This window comes from Vigna umbellata, chromosome 9 (genome assembly GCF_029865625.1).
Source record: "Vigna umbellata cultivar VRB3 chromosome 9, Vumbellata_1.0, whole genome shotgun sequence".
Classification (NCBI taxonomy): domain Eukaryota; kingdom Viridiplantae; phylum Streptophyta; class Magnoliopsida; order Fabales; family Fabaceae; genus Vigna; species Vigna umbellata.
The window spans coordinates 13438189-13461946 of NC_142173.1; the positions used below are offsets into that span (position 1 = coordinate 13438189).

General features: G+C 30.1%; 2 protein-coding genes and 1 long non-coding RNA gene across 5 annotated transcripts; 2 read left to right on the forward strand and 1 right to left on the reverse strand.

The window, feature by feature from the left end:
• Positions 1-8739: 8739 nt before the first annotated feature.
• LOC124827588 (gluconokinase) lies at positions 8740-10349 on the forward strand. Its single transcript, XM_047300675.2, has 4 exons — positions 8740-9050; positions 9138-9180; positions 9462-9541; positions 9642-10349. Exons 1-4 carry the CDS (start codon positions 9035-9037, stop codon positions 10082-10084), a joined length of 582 nt encoding a protein of 193 aa, XP_047156631.1. The 5' UTR covers positions 8740-9034; the 3' UTR covers positions 10085-10349.
• Positions 10350-11600: 1251 nt separating this feature from the next.
• LOC124827589 (uncharacterized) lies at positions 11601-15733 on the reverse strand. The gene is made up of 2 exons (XM_047300676.2): positions 15149-15733; positions 11601-11995 (listed from the first exon to the last, which is right to left on the reverse strand). The coding sequence occupies exons 1-2, from the start codon at positions 15326-15328 to the stop codon at positions 11822-11824; spliced, it is 354 nt and encodes a 117-aa protein (XP_047156632.1). The 5' UTR covers positions 15329-15733; the 3' UTR covers positions 11601-11821.
• Positions 15734-15909: 176 nt separating this feature from the next.
• Positions 15910-18581, forward strand: LOC148192636 (uncharacterized). 3 transcript variants are annotated; one of them, XR_015781849.1, is made up of 6 exons: positions 15910-16038; positions 16118-16343; positions 16449-16541; positions 16654-16815; positions 17986-18059; positions 18284-18581. It is a non-coding gene; the product is annotated as an uncharacterized LOC148192636 (long non-coding RNA). The 3 variants fall into 3 exon arrangements; XR_015781847.1 differs by having other exon boundaries at positions 15917-16343; XR_015781848.1 differs by lacking the exons at positions 15910-16038; positions 17986-18059 and having other exon boundaries at positions 16068-16343.
• Positions 18582-23758: the final 5177 nt, after the last annotated feature.

Genomic DNA, 23758 nt, shown 5'->3' on the forward strand with positions numbered 1-23758 from the left:
CAACTATAAGCATTAGTATTAATATTCTTCACGAATGAAGCTTATGCGTTTCTTTCAATAATCTCGTTGAAGACTTCTTTCACGACAACCAAAATAAGCACCACAACCACACGAAACACTGCAACCAGCGAAGCATCCCAACCACACAATGCACCACAACCACACTAAGCACCCCAACCACAATTTGATGGAAGAAAATAATCCTAATCGCGATTTCATTAATTGGATTGAAGATTTTGTAAAGAACCCTAATTTTCCTTGCCGTGAATAATCCCTAATCTATGGGTGAACAAAATTTTCAATTTTTAAGTGTACACATGGCATGAAATGTGGCACACCGTTAGCCAGATCACTCAAAAATTAATGTCGTTAGTGTTCGAGAACTAAATCTGACAATTTCATTAAAGAGAAAGATGAAAATGAAGCAAAATTTGGAAGATAGACTAAACTAAAAAATGTTTGATAGTTAAGAGACTAAAAACATATTTAATCCAAATTATAAAATTGAAATATTTTATTTGAATATTACATTATGGAATGAAAAATAATAAAAATTGTGTATAATTATATGGCTTTATATTCGAAATATAAAAAAGAATTATTAGTTAAAGTATGTAATAAAGATATATAAATCATAAATATTTTTTATGTAACTGAAGAAATAAATGAAGTAATTGAAATAAAATATTTAATAAATGAATTTATCATCTCAAGTTTTAATACTCATCTGGCACAACAAAAGTGCAATTAATAAGTACAACAATTAGACATAGATAATAAATATTTTTATATATAAATTAAACATTTGAAAACTAATAATAACTTGATTTTTATACATCAAGATGGGTAAAATCCCATCTCAATATATTCACTACTTTTTAAAAATTCAATTTAAATTTGTTTAATCATTACCATTTCAGGACTAAATAGATTTTGCTATGTTTAATAATTACATAAAGTTCAACGTGACTCCCTAACTGCAATCCATGATGGTTTTTGATATGTTTTTGTAAAAAAATTTAATTTTTTTATATAAGTGAGTCAGTTCAATGTTATTAGGTGTGTTCCTTGCACCAATGATGATGTTAGGCCATTGATATCTTCAAAAAAATTTCCATTGTGTAAATTATTGCACAATATGCTATCTTGGTAATTTAAAATGGAATTTGTGCTATGTCAGAAAAAAAAAATTATGTACGTCCTTATGTATGTCTTTGATTTTAAGGTTTGGTATCAGTAACATATCTAAAACATCTCCATTTCCATACTTTTGGTTATCCTTATGTATGTCTTTGATTAAAACTTTTTGTATCAATAACATATGTAAGACATGTCCATTTCAGTAACCAGAATTCAATCACTCAGTCATAAACACATAATCCTGAATTTATCATTTATTCAACATCCATAATTCTAAAAGAAGTTTTCAATTCATTAAAACAAAACAAAGGTACAACACATCATCCAATTCTGATCAACATTGAAACTAAAATTATGTTTATTACACATAAAACAAAAACCACTCATATCAACACCTTTATCCACTTTTGAACAATCATGACAAATTTCTCTAAATTAACTATCATTTTCCTATCAGCCTCCCTTTCTTCACTGTTCACCAAAGTATCTTTCTTTCCTTCGCACTTGAAGTAGGTACCCCTTTCGTTAAACCCAACATCAATGGACCATCTAAAGTAGTTGCAACCAACGTCTTGAGTACCATTATGTAAATACAACAATCAAACACAATAGAGTCTTCTAAAAAACAGTACCACAAATTACATTGATGAAATGTATCTTACCTTATACTTAAAGCATCCCTAAAATTGTTTGTCTCAATTCTTCATCGTTTTAGCAATTCTCAACACACATTTCTATCCATAGTGGCAAATTGGTGAAACATCCAAACTCCTAGATCCTCCACCATCACGAAAGCAGACATTTGGGTTTTCCTTCCGCAACACATTATATGTCAAAGAATAACATGAATGGTCGTTTGACATCCTGTTTGAAGAAGAAGAAATACATTCACTACCTAGCCACCCGCATCGCACAAGAACAACTTAGGCACCTGTTTTAATTAGGGATTTTTGAATGTTCATATTTTAGGGATTTAATGAAATCTCATTTCTTTTTCATTTTGAAATTACACATCCATGTAATGCGACCTTCAATGTGCCACATGGTTAACATTTGCAAACTTAGCATGCCACGTGACTGAAAATTTAACGCCATTTATTCAAATTAATTGCAAGGGTTCAATTGAATCAATTTTGCATAAATAGAGACTTAATTGAGTTAAAAATTAACTAAAGAACCAAGACAAATCTGCATAAAAAAGACTTAAAAATGATTAAAAATACATATTAATTACTAATAATGAAATAATAAATATTAAAAGAAAATTATTAAAATTTAATTACTAAATAATAAATATTAAATATACCACATACTGAATGTTAATTGCTAAATCTTTAATAGTAAAAGTTGCATTTATTATATATTAAATTTGTAAAACTGAATTTAAAAGTACGAAATATTCTATTTGAATATTACATTATGGAAAGAAAAATAATAAAAATTGTGGTGATAAATATATTTATTAGATAATTTTCATTTTAATTATACGAGTGTATAATTATATGGCTTTATATTCGAAATATAAAAAAGAATTATTAGTTAAAGTATGTAATAAAGATATATAAATCATAAATATTTTCTATGTAATTAAAGAAATAAAGAAATAAATGTAAGTAATTGAAATAAAATATTAATGAATTTATCACCTCAAGTTTTAATACTGATCTGGCACAACAAAAAACAAAAGTGCAATTAATAAGTACAACAATTAGACAAAGAAATAAATGTAAGTAATTGAAATAAAATATTTAATAAATGAATTTATCATCTCAAGTTTTAATACTCATCTGGCACAACAAAAGTGCAATTAATAAGTACAACAATTAGACATAATATTTATATATATAAATTAAACATTGAAAACTAATAAGAACTTGATTTTTATAAATCAAGATGGGTAAAGGGCCCAATCCAATGGGATTATATATTCTATACATTTTAAAAATTCAATTAAATTTGTTTAATCATTACCATTTCAGGACTAAAACATTATTTACAAGGAAAGATGCAAACTCATTAAATATGCTGTATTCAGAAAAAAACAAACTTTAAATAAAAGAAAGATTAATGAAATAATTTCAAAGGTTTAATTATTACTAGGTTTAGTTAACGAGACACCATGTTTCTAATTATCATTATTTCATATATTTTATCACCTAATTTTGTTTTTTATTTTACTATTAGTTTTTCACACAATTTACTTACCCCTCAGTAATCATGTACTACTTATGCAAAACTTTTTAATTAATTCAAACTTGTATATCTATCCTAAATTTTCTTATATATTCTTCACACTCGAAAATATTTAAATAATTCATAATACAAGTAATAATTGCTCAATCAAAAGTTATAGATCAATTATCATATAATTAGTCAAAAATCATTATACAAATCAATTAAAGCATAAACAAATATAAAATAACAATAACTTCTCTAACTTGATATAAAACTCCTAACTGAAATCTGCTCCTATAGTTTTAGTGTTTATAGAATACTCTAATTACCTACACAAATATCAAATCATATATCTAAACATATCATAATAATTATAACTAAATAAAAATTTACTTTAATCCATTTTGAATCACATACATAAAATCCTAGAACTATTCGTGCTTTAAAATACTAAGCTAATTCCAAAAAAAAAATTATTCTATTTTAAATTCTAATAAATCATAAATATAGATATCTTCATAAACTCATTGTTAGTCTAGAGATAAAAAATATACTCAAAAAATTAGAGATAAAACACACACATGAAACTTTTGAATTTTTTTTAAATAATAATTTTTATAAAATGAAACTTAATTAACATTAAATTAAATTTTTTATAAATAAAATAATCAAATATCATCTTTAAATAAAATACTTTCAAATTATTTTCTAACTCCTTGTATAAGTGATTTATTAAATATCTCACAAAGTGGATGAGTGTGCCTCTTCTATTTTATTACAATCTTTTATACAAAACATTTTATTAAATTATTAAGTGTCAATTGTGTCCCAAAAATATGGACATCTCTCCACGGAATTTTTACAACATTCTTTTTATGCAAAACCAAAAGATTTATTATTAAAAAGATGGAATTTTTTTAAAATATATAAAAACATGTAAAGAAATGTGATAATATATATATATATATATAGGGGTTTGCTAACGCGCGTACGCCTGTTTTTCAGTTGGTACATTTTAGCAATGTGTACCGGGTTTTAATAGACAAAAATATCCTTATATATCATGGATTCTAAGTTTTAAGGTTAAGGGTATTTTAATAATTTTCATTCTCAAAACTTAAAAAAAAAAAAAAGAAACCCCCCAAACCCTTACTCACCTCTCTCATTCCTTTCAATCCTTTCTCTTTCATCTCTCTCACTCCAACATTTTCTCTGTCATCCCTACTGTAGCCCCAATTGAAAAAAATCAGAAACACATGCCTTTAAAAAATTTTCCTTTGTAAAGAGTTGAGTCATTGACATATTCACCTTGAAGGCAAAGGTTCATTCAAGATCTCTTCAATTTCACCATCTTCACTAACCTCTCTAATTTCATCATCTGTATTTGTAAGACCCAAAAAAAAAAAATATATATATATATATATACATAAATATATATTTTAATAAATTTCAGCATTTTATTAGTAATAATAATTGTAGTGGATAGAAAAATGTAAATTTTGGATATAAAATTATAGTAATTTTAGAAGGAGAGGTTCAAATTTTTGGTAACTTATTTAGTAAATTTTTTTTAAATTGAATAGTAAAAGGTAAATAGTAAATAGTAAAAAGTAAATAGTAAAAATAAATTTTCAGCATTAAGATTCCTTAGCATGGAAGAAAGTAGTAGGTAGAAATTAGGATCAGATTTGGTGAGAAAATGATTGAAATATTATTTTTAAATAATATTAAAATAATAAATAATATTAAAATATTAATGAATAGTAAATTTTTTTTACTATAAATAGCCATGGGAGGGAAGGGTATTTTGCACCAAGAAAAGAGGAATCTAGTGAGAGCTTGAGAAATAGAGAAGATAGAGTTAGGGAGAAATTTTTAGTTGCAAGAAGAGTAGAAGTTCTGAAGGGTTTCGGGGAAACAAATTCGGAGCAGGACATTAAGCCTGGAATAGAGGTAAGGGGAGCTAATCTTTCTTGTATATGATTTTTATCCATGTTATGATAATGAATATGAGTTATGAGTATGTTAAAATTTTGGTAATGGTAGTTATCTATTCACTTATATAAATTTAGTTTTCATGATTATAATTTTCTTATTTTCAAGTTAGTATGGTAAAAATTTTCTTTTAATTATTTTGACCGTTGGATTTAGCTAAAATTTTAATATATGAATCTTAAGACCTATTTCTTCACTTTGACCGTTGGGATTTGTAATTAGAAGTCTGTACTTAGAGAAATAAATCCTGCATGTTTGAGTAAATTAATTACCCCTGTAGATCTATTACTGAGTCATCTCGGTAAAATATATATTACGACTTATTTGACCGTTAGATCAACTTGAAAATTTTATATATGATTCCTAAGATATATTAATACACTTTGACCGATCGGATTATAAATTGAAAGTCTATGTTTGGAGAAAATAATTTTTAAGTTTTGAAAAATCTGATGAACACTATATTTCTGTTCTTAAGTTATTATGGTAAACATTTCATATATATTTTATTTACCGTTAGATTGAGCCCAAAATTTAGTATGTAATTCATAAGACATATTAAGTCATTTTGACCGTTCAGATTTGTAATTAAATGTTTGTGCTTAGGGAAATTAGTTCCGCATTTTGAGTATAATTGAAAACCACTTAAAATTCTGCACCTAAGTTACCTCGGTAAAACCTCAATATCTATCTAGTTAACCGTTGGATCAACCTGAAATTTTAATATATAGTTTATAACAAATAGTGAATTATTGTGACCATTCAGATTTGAAATCGGAGTTACAGATTTATAGATATTAATTTCGTATCTTCTCAGAGATCTCAATATTGCTTAAATTTCTATTTTTTGATATCTATATTAAATTTCGGTGTTAATATTATATGCTGTTGTTTTAAATCTGTAAATAAGAAATTTGTTAAAAACTATTTGAGGAACACTTTGGCTAAGGAAAGACTTGGTACTTAAGTTGTCCATTGTGACGCACCTCTCTTTCCTAGAAGTCTACTCGACAAGTTTTTAACTTAAATCCTATTGAACAGATTTTGGACTGTTAAATTATTGTGTAATATATCTTGTTGGACTATATTCAGTTTGTATGATTTCTGAAATAATTGGATTTTATTAGATTTGAATTTATGCATCTGAACATGATTGTGAATTATAATAATGTGATTTATGTGGAAAGTATGTGAATGTATGTGATATAGTCAATTTGTATGACTTTTGGGATTGATGGACGTGATGCATATTGGTGTATGCATTCTGATTTGGTGTTCGATGCATATTGGTGTATGCATGATGCATATTGGTGTATGCATGATGCATATTGGTGTATGCATTCTGATTTGGTGTTTGATGCATATTGGTGTATGCATTGATGCATATTGGTGTATGCATTCTGATTTGGTGTTTGATATATATATGCAATGTGGTTTAGTGTGTGTAACTCATATTTGTTTATGTAATTTCATCTGGTAAAGTGAGTATAGTATGGTTTGGTATCGGGGTATGGTTATTGTATTGAATTGTTAGCTCACCCTTGCTTGTGTGTGCATGTGAATGCGATGATCGTATAATGCGTGATGTTATACGGGAGCAGATGTTATTACAGATGCGATGGCTGACGCTTTTGAACATGCATAAAGGTCGAAAGAGAGATGGGATAGAAGACTTGGGATTGCAATTTTTAGTGTTTTAAAAAAAAAAAAATTTATTTCGATCCTGACTATGTTGACATTTTATTTTCGGAAGAATCGATTGTAATAAATAATGTACTATTTGATGTCTATGTTGAAGTTTAAAATTTCAAAATTTCTACATTTATTTTTACGGAAAAATTTAGTCGATGTAGCGCCAAAGATTCGGGGTGTTACAGTATTTGTTGAATCATCATCTCTAAAAAAACCCTCCAGGCCAATTACCAATTCTTTCGGATGTCATTATGCTTGTGAAAATTAGATAAAATTATATACGACAAAAATTATAAAATGAAAACTTATTATAAAGTCATTTTTTGTAAGAAATTGTTTAACAACTGAGTGTTTCTAATTTTTTTCCAGGCCAATTATCAATTCCTTTGATGTCATTATGCTTGTGAAAATTAGATAAAATTAGATTAGACAAAAATTATAAAAAAAAACTCATTATAAAATCATTTTTTGTAAGAAATTGTTTAACAGCGAGTATTTCTGATTTTTTCCAGGTCAATTATCAATTCCTTTATGCTTGTGAAAATTGGATAAAATTAGATAAGACAAAAATTATAAGATGAAAACTCATTATAAAATCATTTTTTTGTAAGATTGTTTAACAGCAAGTGTTTCTGATTTTTTCAATTGGGGCTACAGTAGGGATGACAGAGAAAAGATTGGACTGAGAAAGAGAAAAGAGAAAGAGTTGACAGGAATGAGAGAGGTGAGTAAGGGTTTGGGGGATTTCTTTTTTTCCTTTTTTAGTTTTGAGAATGAAAATTATTAAAATACCCTTAACCTTAAAACTTAGAATCCATGATATATAAGGATATTTTTGTCTACTAAAACCCGGTACACATTGCTAAAATGTACCAACTGAAAAACAGGCGTACGCGCGTTAGCAAACCCCATATATATATATATATATATATATATATGAGAATCGAATAGTAAAATGTAACATTTAAGGCTAATTTTTATTGGTAAAGTACTCTATGTAGTTGCAAAGAGTTATTAGTTTGATTAAGTTAATAATCGTTATTGATATATATCTTAATATTTGTAAAGGATTATTTTTTTATACAAATTATTACTATTTTACTTTCCCTAGATAGTTAATTCAGTACGATATATATTGACATGATATAATAAAAGTACATTCTTATTATAATAATTTCAATTTTATTAATTTTATTTCAATTTTATTAAATTTTGAGATAATTAAATACATGTTTAGTTTTAACTTTATGATGTATTTATTAAAGAAGAGAATTGATGTTAATATACAATTAAATTTTTATTATTTATTTTTATTTTATAAATTTAAAATTCTTTTAGTGTTTCTTTAATATTAATCACATATCAACATTAATATTATCTCTAATAAACACGGATGATAATTACTATAATTAAACTAAAGACGTATTAATTATATTAATTATTAATAATATATAAAAATAGAAAGAAAATATTTATTCTAAATCTGCAATTTTGTTACTAAAAGTAATAATTTATTTAAATCTAATAATTATTATAACAGTGATCTTTTTATTTATTTGTTTGTTATAAAAAAGTGGACACGTCATGTTATTGAGTGGTCAATGGGAAAAGAGATAAGAGAAACACAGAAAATGAGAAGTTTGATTTGGTTTTTGTCAAAATGAGGGCAGACCGAGTTTTAAGAGAGATTGGTAAGAAAGTGAGTTGCAGGTACTTTGGATTGAGACGAGGCAACGCAATGACTCGGATCCTACGCACTCTCCACATCTCACTTCAACAACACATACAACCTTCCAAATTCTAACACCTTAATCTTTTTTTCTAATATTATTAAAATTTTGTACAAACCGCGTGACTTCGCTCAGAATTCAATGTGATTGCGACCTTCATCAAAATTACCTTCCTGCATATATATTATATCTATATAACTTTTGCAGTTTCGCTCTGTTTTTCACGTCTCAATTCTTTCATATACACATAACTTCTCAATAATTCTTTCGTATTTCTCGTTACCAATCCCAGTTAGATCAATATGGCTTCAAAAGATGGTAACGATTCACCATTTTTTTTCTCTTCTTCAATTTTTTTGCTTTGTTATTTGCTCAGACTGAATTCATATCTGTGATCCAAAACAGGTGCAGTTATCGTTCTCATGGGTGTCTGTGGCGCTGGAAAGACGTAAGCTTCTTCTTTTTCTTTTTTCAACATATTGTTGTTATGATGGTGGTGTTTTCGTATATTTGCACTTGTTTTTATAAATCTTTGAGGATGAGAAATAAATTGACATTAGAATGTGACAGCCACCATTAATCAGAAGACATGAAAGTGTTTATATACACATACATAGAAAGAGGATGATCATTGTTGAATATTGCTGTTGCAAGTGATTGCTTTTAACCATTTTCAAGCTGTTGAACAGGCTGATTGGTTAACATTTTTTATTGGTTATGTCTTCACAGAACAATAGGTCGGAGGCTGGAGAAAGAGATGCAGTATAAGTATCTGGATGCTGATGATTTTCATTCTGAATTAAACAAAGGTGTGTGTATGATTTCTGCAAAAGGACTGTTTCTCTCTGCTTTCTTATTTCTTTTTTCTCATTTTTTTTTGTTTTCATCCGATTTCTTCCAATACAACAGAAAAGATGCGAATGGGAATCCCACTCACAGATGAAGACAGGATACCGTGGCTTGAAGCACTGCGTGATGTCATAAACGAATACTTGGATAACAAAAAGGGTCTGATTCTTGGTTGTTCTGCTTTGAAGAATCAATATAGAGAAATGCTTAGATCAGGTTACCCTGCTTATAAATGGGGAACTTATGCAAGTCCTGTTAACTTCATTCTGTTGGATGCTCCTGCTGAAGTGCTGAGTGTTCGAGTTAATGCGAGAGCTGCAGAAGGAAAACATTATATGCCTGCATCACTTCTGCAATCTCAGTTAGATTTGCTAAAGATTGATGACTGCGAAGGAATACTTAAAGTTGATGCTACTTTGACACCCGAAGCCATTGTCAACACCATTCTAAACAAGCTCCAGTTTCAGGGCTGTTTCCGTCATAATTGTATTGAGTTTCATTGATAAATGAATCTCTAATAATTTCATAGTTTCAACTATAGTTTTTACAAATAAAAGGAGGAATATGATTATGCCTGAAGAAAAGGGGAAAGAGAATGATTTAGAACAGGATAGACTATAGAGAAAAAAAAGGCCAAGCTGTACATATGATATTCTTATTGGTTGATGCTATTCTATTTCTTTTTCACCATATATCGAATATAAGAAAATTCCCAGTTTAAACAGATCCTAGTTTTGCAACTGGATTTGTTTTCTTATTATCCTTTAATTGATGTGGTGATTGTACAAACTAAAACACCAAATATTTTGAATCAGAATTTGGTTTGGTTCGTCTTTGCAAGAATGAACTGGATGTCATTGAATTTCAAGATTGGTCTTCACAGACTGGATAATAATTAATATCGAAATTTGGTGAACATCTGGAAAAAGAAAACTGACTTGACTGATCTTTCTGCTGCCATGTTGCCTGAGAATTTCGTATAGGAAAGAGTCCATAGCAAGTGCATGAGAGTGACAATCATTAGCCATGTTGTCTCGTTACCCAGGCTTACCTTAAATTATCTGCAACTTGTTTCAAAGGTCTGTAGTAAAACATAGTTGGCCAGCCATTGTGATTCTCCACAGAAAAATAAAATAAAATCAACTGTAAGAACTTTAGGCTTTGGAAAAAAGTAAACAAAAAGTTCCTGTGAAAGTGAAGGAAATACTTGTTTGTATCTAGTTAAAAATGTTCAACTTATTCTATCTTTTACTTTCTTTTCATCTTCGAAGTTATAACGTGATCGACAATGGGCCCTCAAATTGCAAAAATCCTACCTATTTTCCCTGTTTTTCTTTTTCAATGAAAAAAGAGATAAGTTGCAGCCTGCTTCACACAAGACTTTTCTGCATAACATTTGAATGGGCGGTAACTACAATTAATTAATAAAACAAAACTAGCCTTTTGCCGCTATAGGTGACACTCAGCATCATAATTAATTATAGAGTCTTTTTAATAATGTCCTTTAACCTTTGTTTACTTTGCTTTAGCCTATTTACTGTTTGCAGGGGTGGAAGGACATGAATTTGTGCTGAAAGTATAATGGACCCGGGGTAAAAAAAATGCATTATTTTTATATATAGCTGATTATGATTTTTGTATTTAATAGTATTAATAATAATAGAAAGATTATTAATAACAAATAAAATCATTTTTCTTTTAACTATTTTTTATTATTTTTCAAATCACCTAAACAATTTTATTTTTCACTCTTTTTTTTTCTTTTGTATTTCCTTCGTTTCCTTTCTTTAGTACTCTAAATTTCTTTCGCACCATCAAAATAGAGTATGCATTAGGGTCTTTTTTTTTCTCCTCTGCAATCCTTTTTAGAAACCATGAAATCTGCTGTCAAAATTATCTTGGCTGATTGTCATTTTTTCTCAATAGATACTTCAGACCAATATCTTCTCGCGTACAATCCTTTGAGAATTAATTATATAGCCAAAATTTTATTTTAAGCAAAGCAAAGCATCAACATCATCACAGAAAAAAATCAATAAAATAATTAATCAAGTCATAAAACACTATCCCAACAGGAATTGTAAACCACCACTGAACAGTTTTGATTTCAATAATTGTTCCTAGAGGTGCATAAATTGAGCTTGGCTTTTCGTGTGGGCTCCTCGGCAGCACTAGTCCTTTTCCAGGGGAGGTGCAGAAGTGAAGATCATACATTTCCTTTTTGTCACCGCAGCAAAGCCTTATTTTTTTGCCTTGGCAAATCTGAGGCAACGGTATTTTTCACCACTTACAGTAATTTCAAGAGCTCCATCTTGGTTATCTTGATTTGACGCAGTTCCCATCAACACACTTTTCTCTTTCTCCAGATTGTCTCTCTCCATCTTCAGCCTTGCTTCTTGTCGGGCAATCTCAGCCTGGAACATTAAAAAATTAAGGATAGTGAGGATGTCTGATTTTTTGTTCTTTAATTGCAAGGTCATAAATGGAAATTTGTTTGGTAAATAGAAATATTGTTACAATGTTCGGTCAATTTCAATCTTTTTTGTTTCATATTCCCAAATGCAACAATATTTATGCTTTACGAATAATGTAGCACACATTTTCACAACGTAAGATAAGGCACTGAATGATATAACACATATCTTCACTAAACATAAACTAGGTTCCAGGAAGGTGTCTGAAACATGTTATCAGTCATTATTAAAGACGTAAAAAGAAGTGTGGTGTAGAGTAGAAATGCCTGAAAAATATAACGCTCTAGTCTAAGGAAGAAACATTTTGCAGAGGGGCTTCTCTGGTGTCATCTGATGAATTGATTGCAAGAACAACAATCACTAAAACAATATGACAAAGGCAGACTCCTAGGGCAAAGGAATTTCAAGATCTAATTTAAAGGTCAATTTACTTGTTAAAGATCTCACATTGACTAAAAATAAGATTAAATGAGTTGTAAAATTTACTTTACAAGTTAATTCTATGAGGATGAGTTATTTATAACTCCACTTTTTAAGATGGTATCAAAATCATTCCAAGCTTATTATGCTATCTGTTATAGGACTCACCTACAAATATTTAATTTTTCACTTGAAATGTTCATTCTTTGATGTGAGGAATGCGTTGAAGATCTCAAATGAAATAGAGATAAAGTCTAATAGTATATAAGACCTTACAAGTCAGCTAATTAAGTTACTGCCTAACCACTTTTTGCAATTCTAACACTATTTATTCTGCTTCTAGCAACCATGAAGCACAAGTTTTAGTTATATTTGTTTTCTCAAGCTTAAAATTTTAGGGATTGTTGTTTTTATTTAATTTGTTCCAAAATATTAGTTGAGTCATAACTCCTATTAAGGGGTTTATCATGTGTCAAACTCAGAAATTTGGGGGATGAAAAGCTTCATTTATTCAGATTGTGTGATACATAAAGAATCATTTATCCGTAAACTGTTCATGATTAAAAGCCACTTTGCTTTCTTTCTTCAGTTTCAGAAGCATTATAGACTAAAATTCGACAATATCAATGCATCATCTGGTATAAAATACTCAAAATAATCAACCTCACATTGTTTTAGTTAAAGAATCACTTCCTTGTATAATTTCAAGTGCCTAAAGGCCGTTTGCTTCCTTTCTTCAATTTCAGAAGCAGTTCACTGAAATTGCATCAATATCAATATATAAATTTGAAATTATTCTACTGCATTTCACTTTGCCAATTATTCACAAAAAAAATAAGAGGAGATATTCACCAGTGTACCGCAAGGTTACAATTTAGAAATTAGGAAAATAAAATGAAATGCTACATCGTGACCATATGTCACATAACAGGATTCCTGTCAAAATTCAAGTGAAATTGGCATTGCCACATTGCTATCACACATCTTGCATATAAATACCAGTGGAGCCTAGCAGAAATTTAGGAAAGGGTACAAATACTGAGACAAATATCTAAGAAAGACTTGTTTAAAAAATTATGTACTTTTAGACGAATAGAAAACTACCTAGTAATTTAAACCATAATTCATGCAAAGCCATTTCAATGCCCCGTAGAAGTGTAGAACACAGTTAACATTCCCATATTTTTTGTTTATTTTTAGACATTGAGACCACCTACCTACAAATATAAGCCATAATTCATGCACAGCCATTTCCATGCTCAGCTGATAAAAGGAAGTTAATCAGAGTTTTACCAATAAAACTAAACTAGGAACAACAGTATTCTTTCACTTCATATGATCAACCATAAACAGTATTTTACAACCATTGGCATCTTTTATTGATTACTTTACAAAGTACTGATAGAATCTTGCAGCAACAGTAACAAAATAATTTGGGTTCAACTTTCTCAGATGTTCGCATAACAAAGACAATTATTATATGTAAAAATTATCAGAAGCATAGCCATGGGGAGTGTCCCAATGACACAGGTCAGGCTGTAGGACACATCCCTGTAATGCAGTTCATCCCTTTCCCATGCCCCTATGAACTTACTCCAATGCCCACCTTTGTAGTCAGTCCTCACGTGAACGAGAAACAAAAGTTGAGAGGAAGTCTATAGTTATTCATCATGTATATGTTGGATATCCCACATGGATTAGAAATATAACCAAATTCTGATTTATAACTAGATGGAAACCTATTTTACTAAAGTAGTTTTGTGAAATTGAGCTACACTTAAATTCTACTTTTTTAAGATAGAGTATTAAAGTCATTTACAGCCTATCTACTCAAGTTTAATCCCATGCAGTCGTGTGAGTTTAAGTTAGAGTTAAATTTCACTTTCTCAAAATGGTATCGGAGTTACTCAGTCTATGTGAAAGGAAATGTAGAATGCACATTACAACCATGGTTGTCAAACTTTTAAGTAAACTCTTAAACTTTTATGATTCCAAGTAGGCCAAACGAGTTAATTATCCATTAAAAAACATACTAAACTTGAGAAAACTCTGAAATCAAGAAGTGAGTTTGAAATCATATGTAATTTTTGCCCTCGTTGACCCCACAAAATGTTTTACTGGAAAATCAAATTATTTGAAGAAATTAACTCCCTTTTAAAATGTTATCACTTTAATAAGTTGAGTTTTTAAAAAGTTATATATGATTTCATCGTTTATGTGGTTTATCTTATTTGGTACTAATGTATTATCAAACTTTTATTATTTTGATTTTTTATTTTTCTTAATTATGAAGCTAAAATGTTAAACTATTGATGTGTTAAAAGAGTATTTTGTTAATAGGTCTTTCCAATATTATCTTTTAGAAGAACATAACGTTCCATTACAGGTCAAAATTTGAGAAGCTCCGTGATTAACAAAGAGGTATTTGGATAAATGTTGCACTTAGTTGGCTGACGTTCCAAAGCTTCAGTTACTGAGAAGTAACAAATTGTATCTTTGAAATGAACGTGTGTTTGAGACCCTCACACAGAAAAACCAACAAGCACACAGACTCTCAAATTTCACAACCTCTGTTACAACAACAATAGTCTTATCCAACTAGGAGATAGCACATTAAAGTAAGAAAAATTAAAAAGATTACAAATTTGAAAGAAATGGATAATCAGTAGATACCTCACGACGAGAAAGATCAGCCTTCCAAGCAGCCTCACGTTCCGAAACCTCACGTTCACGCTCTTCAATGTAACTCTGCATCTCTCTATCCTTCATGATCCTATCCTTAATATCAGCATCCAACGATTCTTGCAACTCTTGGACAAACTTATCTACCACTGCCTTTATTCGGAGAGACATCTTGTGCTGAAACCCCAATACACACAAATCCAAAATAATCTTTCTATACCCAATTACTCAGTTTCATAAATGGAATTCCCTTACACGTTAGTTTAGCTCATTTTTCTAAGTTTTTTTTTTTTTTTTTTACATAAAAAGTGTAAAAGCCCACATAACAATCAATTCCTTAAAATGAATCCAAACTAAACATTTGTTTTTCATTTTAAGCCCACAGAAAAGGTTTGCATAGAATTTCTATTGCACTGAATTTCAAATTTAGGCTTTTGAATGGAGGCTCCGAATGAAAACGCAGTTTCATATCACGTAAAAAGTAATGAGGGAAAACACTTTCTTTCAATGGGCCCATGCTATGCATCATCACTTTTGGTTCTTCAGAGTTGCTCCCTCCACAACCCAAGTGATTCCTACCCTTCTTCACTGTTTCTTTTATTCTAAAATTATCTTATATTAATTTAAATTTTATTATTTAATTTTATTTTTCTTTTTTAAAACTCTAAATCTCCGTACACCCATTTACTTTTATCTTTTTCCGATTGCACACAAACTAGTTTCTCCCTTCTTCTTTTCTTTTCTTTGCGTACAGAACCCCCACCATTGCTTAATTATCTCATTCCCCTATTTAACCAAATTAATTTATTTTTAATTTTGCTCAAATTTCATCCACATCCCCTCTATCCATCTCTTTATCTTTCTATCTATCTATTTTAAATGTATGTGACTCCACATGAACTAAACTGTCTTATAGTTTTGCTCACTAAGAGTTTAATCATGATTAATGTTGTAATTCAGGTAAACCTAGTAGGTGGCTATTATGGTACTGGAGACAACGTTAAGTTTGGGTTGCTAATGGCCTTTACTACAACATTGTTAGCATGAAGTGTGATTGAATTTGAAAGCTCAATGATGGACCAGATTGAAAACGCTAGAGACAGCAGCTACACTTGCAGCTTCTTCGATAGTATTCGGAGATTCAGATCCAGCGTATTCCTCCAAATTGCTTCAAGCAGCCATAAACGTAATTAATAAATATAAAAAATTGTTCCTCCATTTTTATTTCTTGCTAGCTAAAGTGTTCTGTATGTTAATTGTCTGATTAATCAATCTGAATGTTTCTTTTCAGGTATTCAATTTTGCAAACCGTTACAGGGGTTCTTACTGTGATTCTCTTGGTTCTGTTACATGTCCATTCTACTGCTCTTACTCTGGATACCATGTAAGGCACACATAACTTCAAAAACTTAATTATATTTGTAACAATGAAACATGTGGCACGAATACATGGTTTCTGATTGGACTTGTTTTTGTTGTAAATGCTAAATAAATAGGATGAACTTCTGTGGAGTGCATCATGGATTTATAAAGCCTCAGGAACTAGCTCATAAATGCAATATATTCGATCCAATGACCACATTTTAGGTGTTGATGATGATGGTTTCTCCTTCAGCTGGGATGACAAGCGACCCGGAACTAAAATCCTCCTTTCCAAGGTACCCTCTTTGTTCCCTCTATTTACTTTCAACTCAAATTTCTTGTAGATAGATTTTTTATATTCTTTGAGGGAAAAAAACTGAACTTTTTTCACAAACAAAATAAACTTGTAAAACATTTACCTTTTAAAGAATAGATCAGATAAAAGTTAAACATACAAATTGATTTTAGGTTGCACGGAGATTCTAAATTCAGTTTATGTGACCCTACATGCCATCAAACTTTGTATACGTGTGTCACTTACAAGATTATTTTGGGTGGACTCGATGTCAGGAATTGTTGTTGGAGAAAAATTCAGAATAGTTCCAATTATACAAGGCTCCGCCCAAACTCTTTCTTAAATGGATATTGACATTTGTTTGTTCTTCAACGGATGTCGATATCCGTTCATGACATCCATTTAAGAATCCAACGTATATTCATATCCATTTAAATATTATCGAAGGACAAAATAGGAATGGAAAGATATAGAGGCAGTGAGTGGTGGTGGAGGGAGTAACTCTCTTGGTTCTTTTATTTGGACCCATACATTATTTGCTTTTTTTTTCTCGATTATTATTTTGGCATTGCTCTATTTTCCCAAAGGCCAAGACGTGAGTACTGGAAATTTGTGGCAAATTTCATTCTTACGAGACAACTAGGTATGTCTTGTAATAACTTAACCAATTAGTAAATTTTTTGGAGATATCTAACAATATGTTTGTTTTAAGCTGAGTGTTATTGGTGAAAACTTATTTGATGAAGGTGTCACAATTGTTTGGATCTCATGATCTATAGGAAATAAGAATGCTTATTTGTAGGAAAATGTTAAATTTGGTCCTTCACAAGTTAGAAGAGAAACACAACGAAAGTATAGTTTTCAAATTATCCTTATTTTTTTCATATGCATATGCATTATTATAAAGATTCTTAAATAATAGTGAGAGGTCAGAAATTCCTTGATCATAAGAAGGTTTGTACAAGAAAACTTCAGGCTTTCATCAACGAAATTATATCTATTCATAATGATAAATTATGAAGGAATTATTGACAGATATTATTATTTAATTTATCGATGAAATTATTTGTTGGTAAGATTTTATGTGAAAATTTTGTCTGGACGTTGTGCATATATAATTGTCATTATATTTTTTGTTTATCTAAAAAATATAATATTCAAATATTGACAGGTTTGTCTGAGTATAAAGAACATAACCCATTGGACTTGAAATATGCATTGCATTGTATCTATGAATATTCACAGGTAATTATTAGCAAAAATCAAATTTGATTAATAAATATTATCAACTGTATTTTTACTGACTGATTTTGTACTATTGAAAAAATTATTTACCCATAGATTTTTTACGTTTTTTTGACAAATTTTCACTATCAATAATACTTTTTTTTAGTTGAACATGACACTAAAATTTTGTGAGTTCATCATTTTGACTTCACATTGACTCATTCATCCTTCTTACTTCGTAGTTGTGTGCATGGTGTGACCTGAGTAAAATGTATTCGTGGATTGTGAAATGGTGATTGCTAGTGGTGTTGTTGGAAGCTAAAGAAAGGTGTTGATGGAGGTGGTTTGGTGGTGTTAGGTTAGGACGTTTCAATGGTGGACTTGATTTCAAGAATATTGGTTAGTTCTTAACATTTGTACATGAGAATCGATTATCCATCCACAAATTAAGGGTATTGGATATGATACATGGTTTTCATAGTGCAATTGCAACATTGAAAGTTCAAGCCTAATTGATTATGGGAAGCACATTATTGATTATCCTTGCATGTTGTAGGTTAAAATTCATTTAATGTTGTTATAAATTTCTTCATAAATTTTGCAAAGGTGTTTATTATCCTTTTGTATGATGTTTTCTAAAGCAATTCAGGTTAAAGCACAAGGTCAATTTATTGTAAGTCAAGCCTTAAATCACCGAGAGAAGACTCAAAATAAGTCAAGTGAGTTTGGTCATAAATCATAGTACCATTATGAATTCAGTCTCTGAAATGTCGTCAAAAAGCATTCTATAAAAATAAAAATTATCATTAGAAAATAGATTTAGCTATGTCTTGAAAATTTTCACATGTTCATTTGGATTAATTGATTTATTACATTGTGTATTGTCATCACTTTATTGTGATTGACACTTAACTCATTATGTAAGACTTGGAGTTTCATCTGATATTTTTATCAAACTAAGTTAATATGGTTGGCCACCTTTTATTACAAATTATGTATGTTATTTTATCTTGTGTTGCATTTGTGTCCATTTGGCATGTATAATTATTCATTTTTTTATCGTGGAAAAATAATGAAAGTTATAAGGTTGGTTTAATAGTAAAAGTTGAAGAGAGGATAAAAGAGGTTGTTAGTTTAACTCTTCCACTAACATTTGAAAAATAAAATGTTAGTTTGAAGGGTTTAGAAGTAAAAGTAGATGAGATTGTGAGTTCAACTCTCTCCGTTAACATAATATTAACAATTATTGATAAAAAAAATTGTGGAAGACAAATCTATCTGGATGAACAAGAAAAGCCTTTATGACTTCTAATAGAAGTCAAAATAGTTGCTCTGGAAAAAAAATTTCAACGTCAAATGTATAAAAGATAGAACATTTTTTAGTAAGTTGTTGAAAGTATAACAAGCTTTGGAAAATGATTGTCTAACCAAACAATGAAGGTGTACTTATATAACACGTACCATTCTATTTAGTAAAAATATTAAAATATTAGTAGTCTTTTAAATATAAAAAGAGAAAATAAATATTGAATTATGAAATTATACTCTCTTAAATATGATTTTTTTAGTCTTTTAAATTTTCATAAATAAATTAAATAATTTAGTAAAGTTATATGAGATATTTTCTTATATTAATTAAAAAAAAGATCTAAGTTGTTATTTTAGGAAAACAAGTTGCTAATAAAAATATGAACTAACTTTCATGACAATTTACATGTAAATGTTCTCTAATGTACTCATCTACACTGTAAATTAAAACAATATTGATCGAAAGAAATATATTAGTAAATTCAGTTAAATCTATGATGAGATATTAGTTAACAACACAATGCAAATACCATTAAGTTAATTTGTAGTGAAAAAAATAAATCAATGTTCCTCAAAATATAACTAAAGGATAACAAAGAACTACTTACTTGTGTCAGAATTGTTGTAATTTGTATACTTTTTTGTCTATTGTCTATGTGCATTTAATTTCCATTAATAAACAAAATAGTATGAAATTTTGGTTTTTTTTTACTCTAATATATACAATTTATAATTAAATTGATCAAAATGGATAACTTTTAAAAAAATTACAAATTTAAGTAAGTTGTTTAAAGTAAGACAACTTGATATTTTTTAACAAAAATTTTATTATTAAAAAGGTAAAATCGTACAACATAACTTTAGTGTAAATAAATGAGTTACGTACAAAAACGACTTTGATTAGTCGAATACATTTGTTTATATTTTTTATATTTTCAGTAAAATCGTGATACGGTTTTACTTTAAATACATTTAAGCAGAACTCATATCAATGTGATACAATTTTAGAGTCATAGGTTGAAATTGTGAGTTTGATATGATTTTAATGTAATTGTCGGAAGGAGAATCCTTGCATACAAAGCAGTGTCCTTATGTTTTTGTGTTTATAAAATGAAAAGAAAAAATGGCATATGAGTTTAGTTAAGAAATAGTTAAATTTTGAAGGAAAGAAATAAATAGGTATCATAGTGCCAAGAAAAATCTATAAATAGGTTTCACTAGCTAATTCGGTAGGATTGCGATATGTTTACAACGCAAATTTAACAACGTTTTGACAATGTCACGTGTCAGCATTGTATTGGCCCATTTTAAAATTATTTTTTTAAAAAAACTGATTTAGAAAAGGGGTCAGGGTTGGACATTTGCTTATTCCGAAACCACCCTCCTTCCTTTCAACACTCTCTCCTTCTTCTGAAACACTTTCTCCTCTCTCCATTTTAGGTTTTCAGTTTTCATTTGAACTTCTCTCTCCATTTGGTGAATGCCTCGAAGTGGTCGTTGAGCAATCTCTCTGAACGTTGAGGAAGTTCCGTCGTCGCTGGCCTCGAAGTCTCTCTTTCTCTCTCGAGTTCGTGATTTCGACGATATACGTTCAGCGATCTCTGTGGTTGGTCTGTTGAAAGTGTCTCGTTCGGTATCAATTTTGTCGAAGTTCTGAGCTTTTTTTGTGCAATGGGTTCGTCCGCTGACATTGGTTCTTCTAACAAGGTATGAACTTTTTCCCTTTTCGTATTCGTATTTTGGGGTTGGATTTTTGCTTTTGGCCTTTGTTGGTCATTTTGCTGGTGTTTGCTTTTGGGTTGTGACTTTTGTTGGTTATTTGTACCAACAAATATTAATTTTTTTTTTTGCAGTTGTTTGTTCGTCATTCATTGAAAACGAAGTGTATTGCTACTTTGAATGGAATTTTGAGTGAGGAGCACAAGTCCATTATTTTGAAGACGCAATTTGGATGGTTTTTAGAAAAATCCCCTTTTGTAACCGAAAGTTGAAGAGTGCTACCCAGACATGGCTTAAGCAGTCCCCAGGGGTCCTTACGAGTGTGTTTTCAATGTTGTGTGGATTGATTATCCTTGTTGGCCATGGTTGAAGGTGTCCACAACAAGAAATTTCAAGTTAGGTCAGTCCTATGTGGATGGAAGACCAAGTTAAGGTGTTTCTAGGTTGAGAGGTGAGTTCCTGCACCATTGACACAAGACTGATGTTGTTGTAATCGATTACAAGGAGCTGGTAATCGCTTACCAATAGAAAGATCCCCTTTTGTACCGAAAGTTGAAGAGTGCTACCTAGACGTGGCTTAAGCACTCCCCAGGAATATTTTGGATTCGTTATGACTCTTTTAAAGGTTTTTTGGATGGATCATTAATGGAAGACTTCAAGTTGGAATACTTCAATATTAAACAAATATAAAAGGAATAATGAAGGGTATTGAGTAATGAAAAATTATAACAATATTAAAAAACACATACATTAATAAAAAAACGTAACAACAGTTCACGAAACAACACGTTTTGAAATGAAAAGGTACATAACAATATACAACGAAATGTAATCTAAGAAGGTGGTTGTCGATCAAATTGATTGCGAAAGTTAATAAGTTCTTGCTCTACGAGTTGTGCAAAAATCGTCATGAACTTGAACTACCTTGGTTCAAACACCTATAGGAGTTTTTTCCTCCACAATTGAGTGGGGGAAACTGTGTTTTGATACACTTGATACCATCAATGATGAGCAACATGTGTTTCATCCATAATTGAGTGGGCCAAACTGTGTTTTGATGCACTTGATACCATCAATGATGAGCAACGTGAGTCATCCATGCAAAAAAATAGAAAAAACCACTTATAGGGACACAAAAACGACTTTGGGGACTCAAGTTCTCCCAACTGGGGAGTAACGTGTAACTTTTCGTACAAATCAGAAATCAACCACTGGTAATCGATTACATGGGTCTTGTAATCGATTACCAGAGGAAAAAGGGTCATTTGTACAGAAACTTCAACTGTACTTCCTAGCTAGATGAACACTACTCCCCTTGTTGGTTATTGCTCTTTTTGTTGAATTTTTAATTTTTTGAGATGGGTGAGTGAGTTCAATGTTATTGGGTGTGCTCCCTGCACCAATAATGAGGTTAGGTCATTGATTTCTTAAAAAAAATGTCCATTTAGGTGGTTTTCTCCACCTGAGGCGAGGTGCATGACCATTGTTGTAACACCCCTTCTCGGGGTCTCATAGGAAAATTTTTCATTTTATTAATTAAGAAATATGTCATCTAATGTTGTTACAATGCACAAATTTTAAATGGCATTTTCAATAAATAATACATCTGTCAACAAGAGGGAAAGATATACGTATAAGATAACATGTTGTCAATTTTGACCTTTGCTGACTATTTTAATCATAACATTTTCCACACACCTCCAAATGATGTGATTCTTTTTTATTAGAAAATAGAATCAAAACTCTTTCCAATGACTACTAGTTTATAGTTTTTGGACATCTGAGTAGGTGCAGTTAATTCCTTAAATTAATGTTTTATATATTTCTACCACCTTTGACCTTTGCTAGTTGCTTTGCTCATGACTTTCTCCACCAAACTCCAAATGAGTTGATTTTTGTTTTGTTGGAATGTAGACTCAAAGATCTTTCAAATGATAACTAACTCATAATTTTTAGACCACTTTAGTAGATGCAGTTAATTTCCCAAAAACATTTTTCTAAGCTTCCCAAACGAGTTTACTTTCAAGTTATTGTGTCATGTTTCTTATATTATTCTAATTTATTTTATTTCTTTGTAAAATGTCCATAATTCAAGGTAAAATAGTAGTATAATTAAGGTGTGATGTGATTCTACTAGCACAAGCCAAACACTTATATGGACTTCACCTACCTTGGTTTAAACACCTATATGAACTACTTTGTCCACAATTAAGTGGGGTAAATTGTGTTTTGATGCACTTGACACCATCAATGATTAGCAACATGAGACATCCATGCAAAACTGGAAAAAATCACCCATAAGGACATAAAAATAACACTAGGGAGTAGTGTTCATCTAGTTGGGGAATACAATCGAAGTTTCTGTACAAATGACCATTTTTTCTCTAGTAATCGATTACAGGGTCTTGTAATCAACTACCAGAGGAAAAATGGTCATTTGTACAAAAACTTCTATTGTACTCCCCAGCTAGATGAACACTACTCCCCATGGTGGTTATTGCTCTTGTTTGTGACTTTTTGTATTTCTTGTGAATGGATGTGTTCCCTGCACCAACGAACACATTAGGCCATTGAATATATGGCAAAAATGTGATGGATCTCATCTAGCTTATATGAAAGCACATAAACGACCTTTTTTTTCAACAATTCAATGGCCTAACGTGTCCATTGGTGCAATAAAAACTGCCCAT

Excerpts from the sequence above, each read along its gene's own strand:
- LOC124827588 (XM_047300675.2), top strand. Across the intron at positions 9,181-9,461 it reads GTCTGTGGCGCTGGAAAGAC|AACAATAGGTCGGAGGCTGG; the intron begins GTAAGCTTCTTC and ends ATGTCTTCACAG. Across the intron at positions 9,542-9,641 it reads TCATTCTGAATTAAACAAAG|AAAAGATGCGAATGGGAATC; the intron begins GTGTGTGTATGA and ends CCAATACAACAG.
- LOC124827589 (XM_047300676.2), bottom strand. The coding sequence starts at position 15,328 with ATGTCTCTCCGAATAAAGGCAGTGGTAGATAAGTTTGTCCAAGAGTTG. Across the intron at positions 11,996-15,148 it reads CTGATCTTTCTCGTCGTGAG|GCTGAGATTGCCCGACAAGA; the intron begins GTATCTACTGAT and ends TTAATGTTCCAG.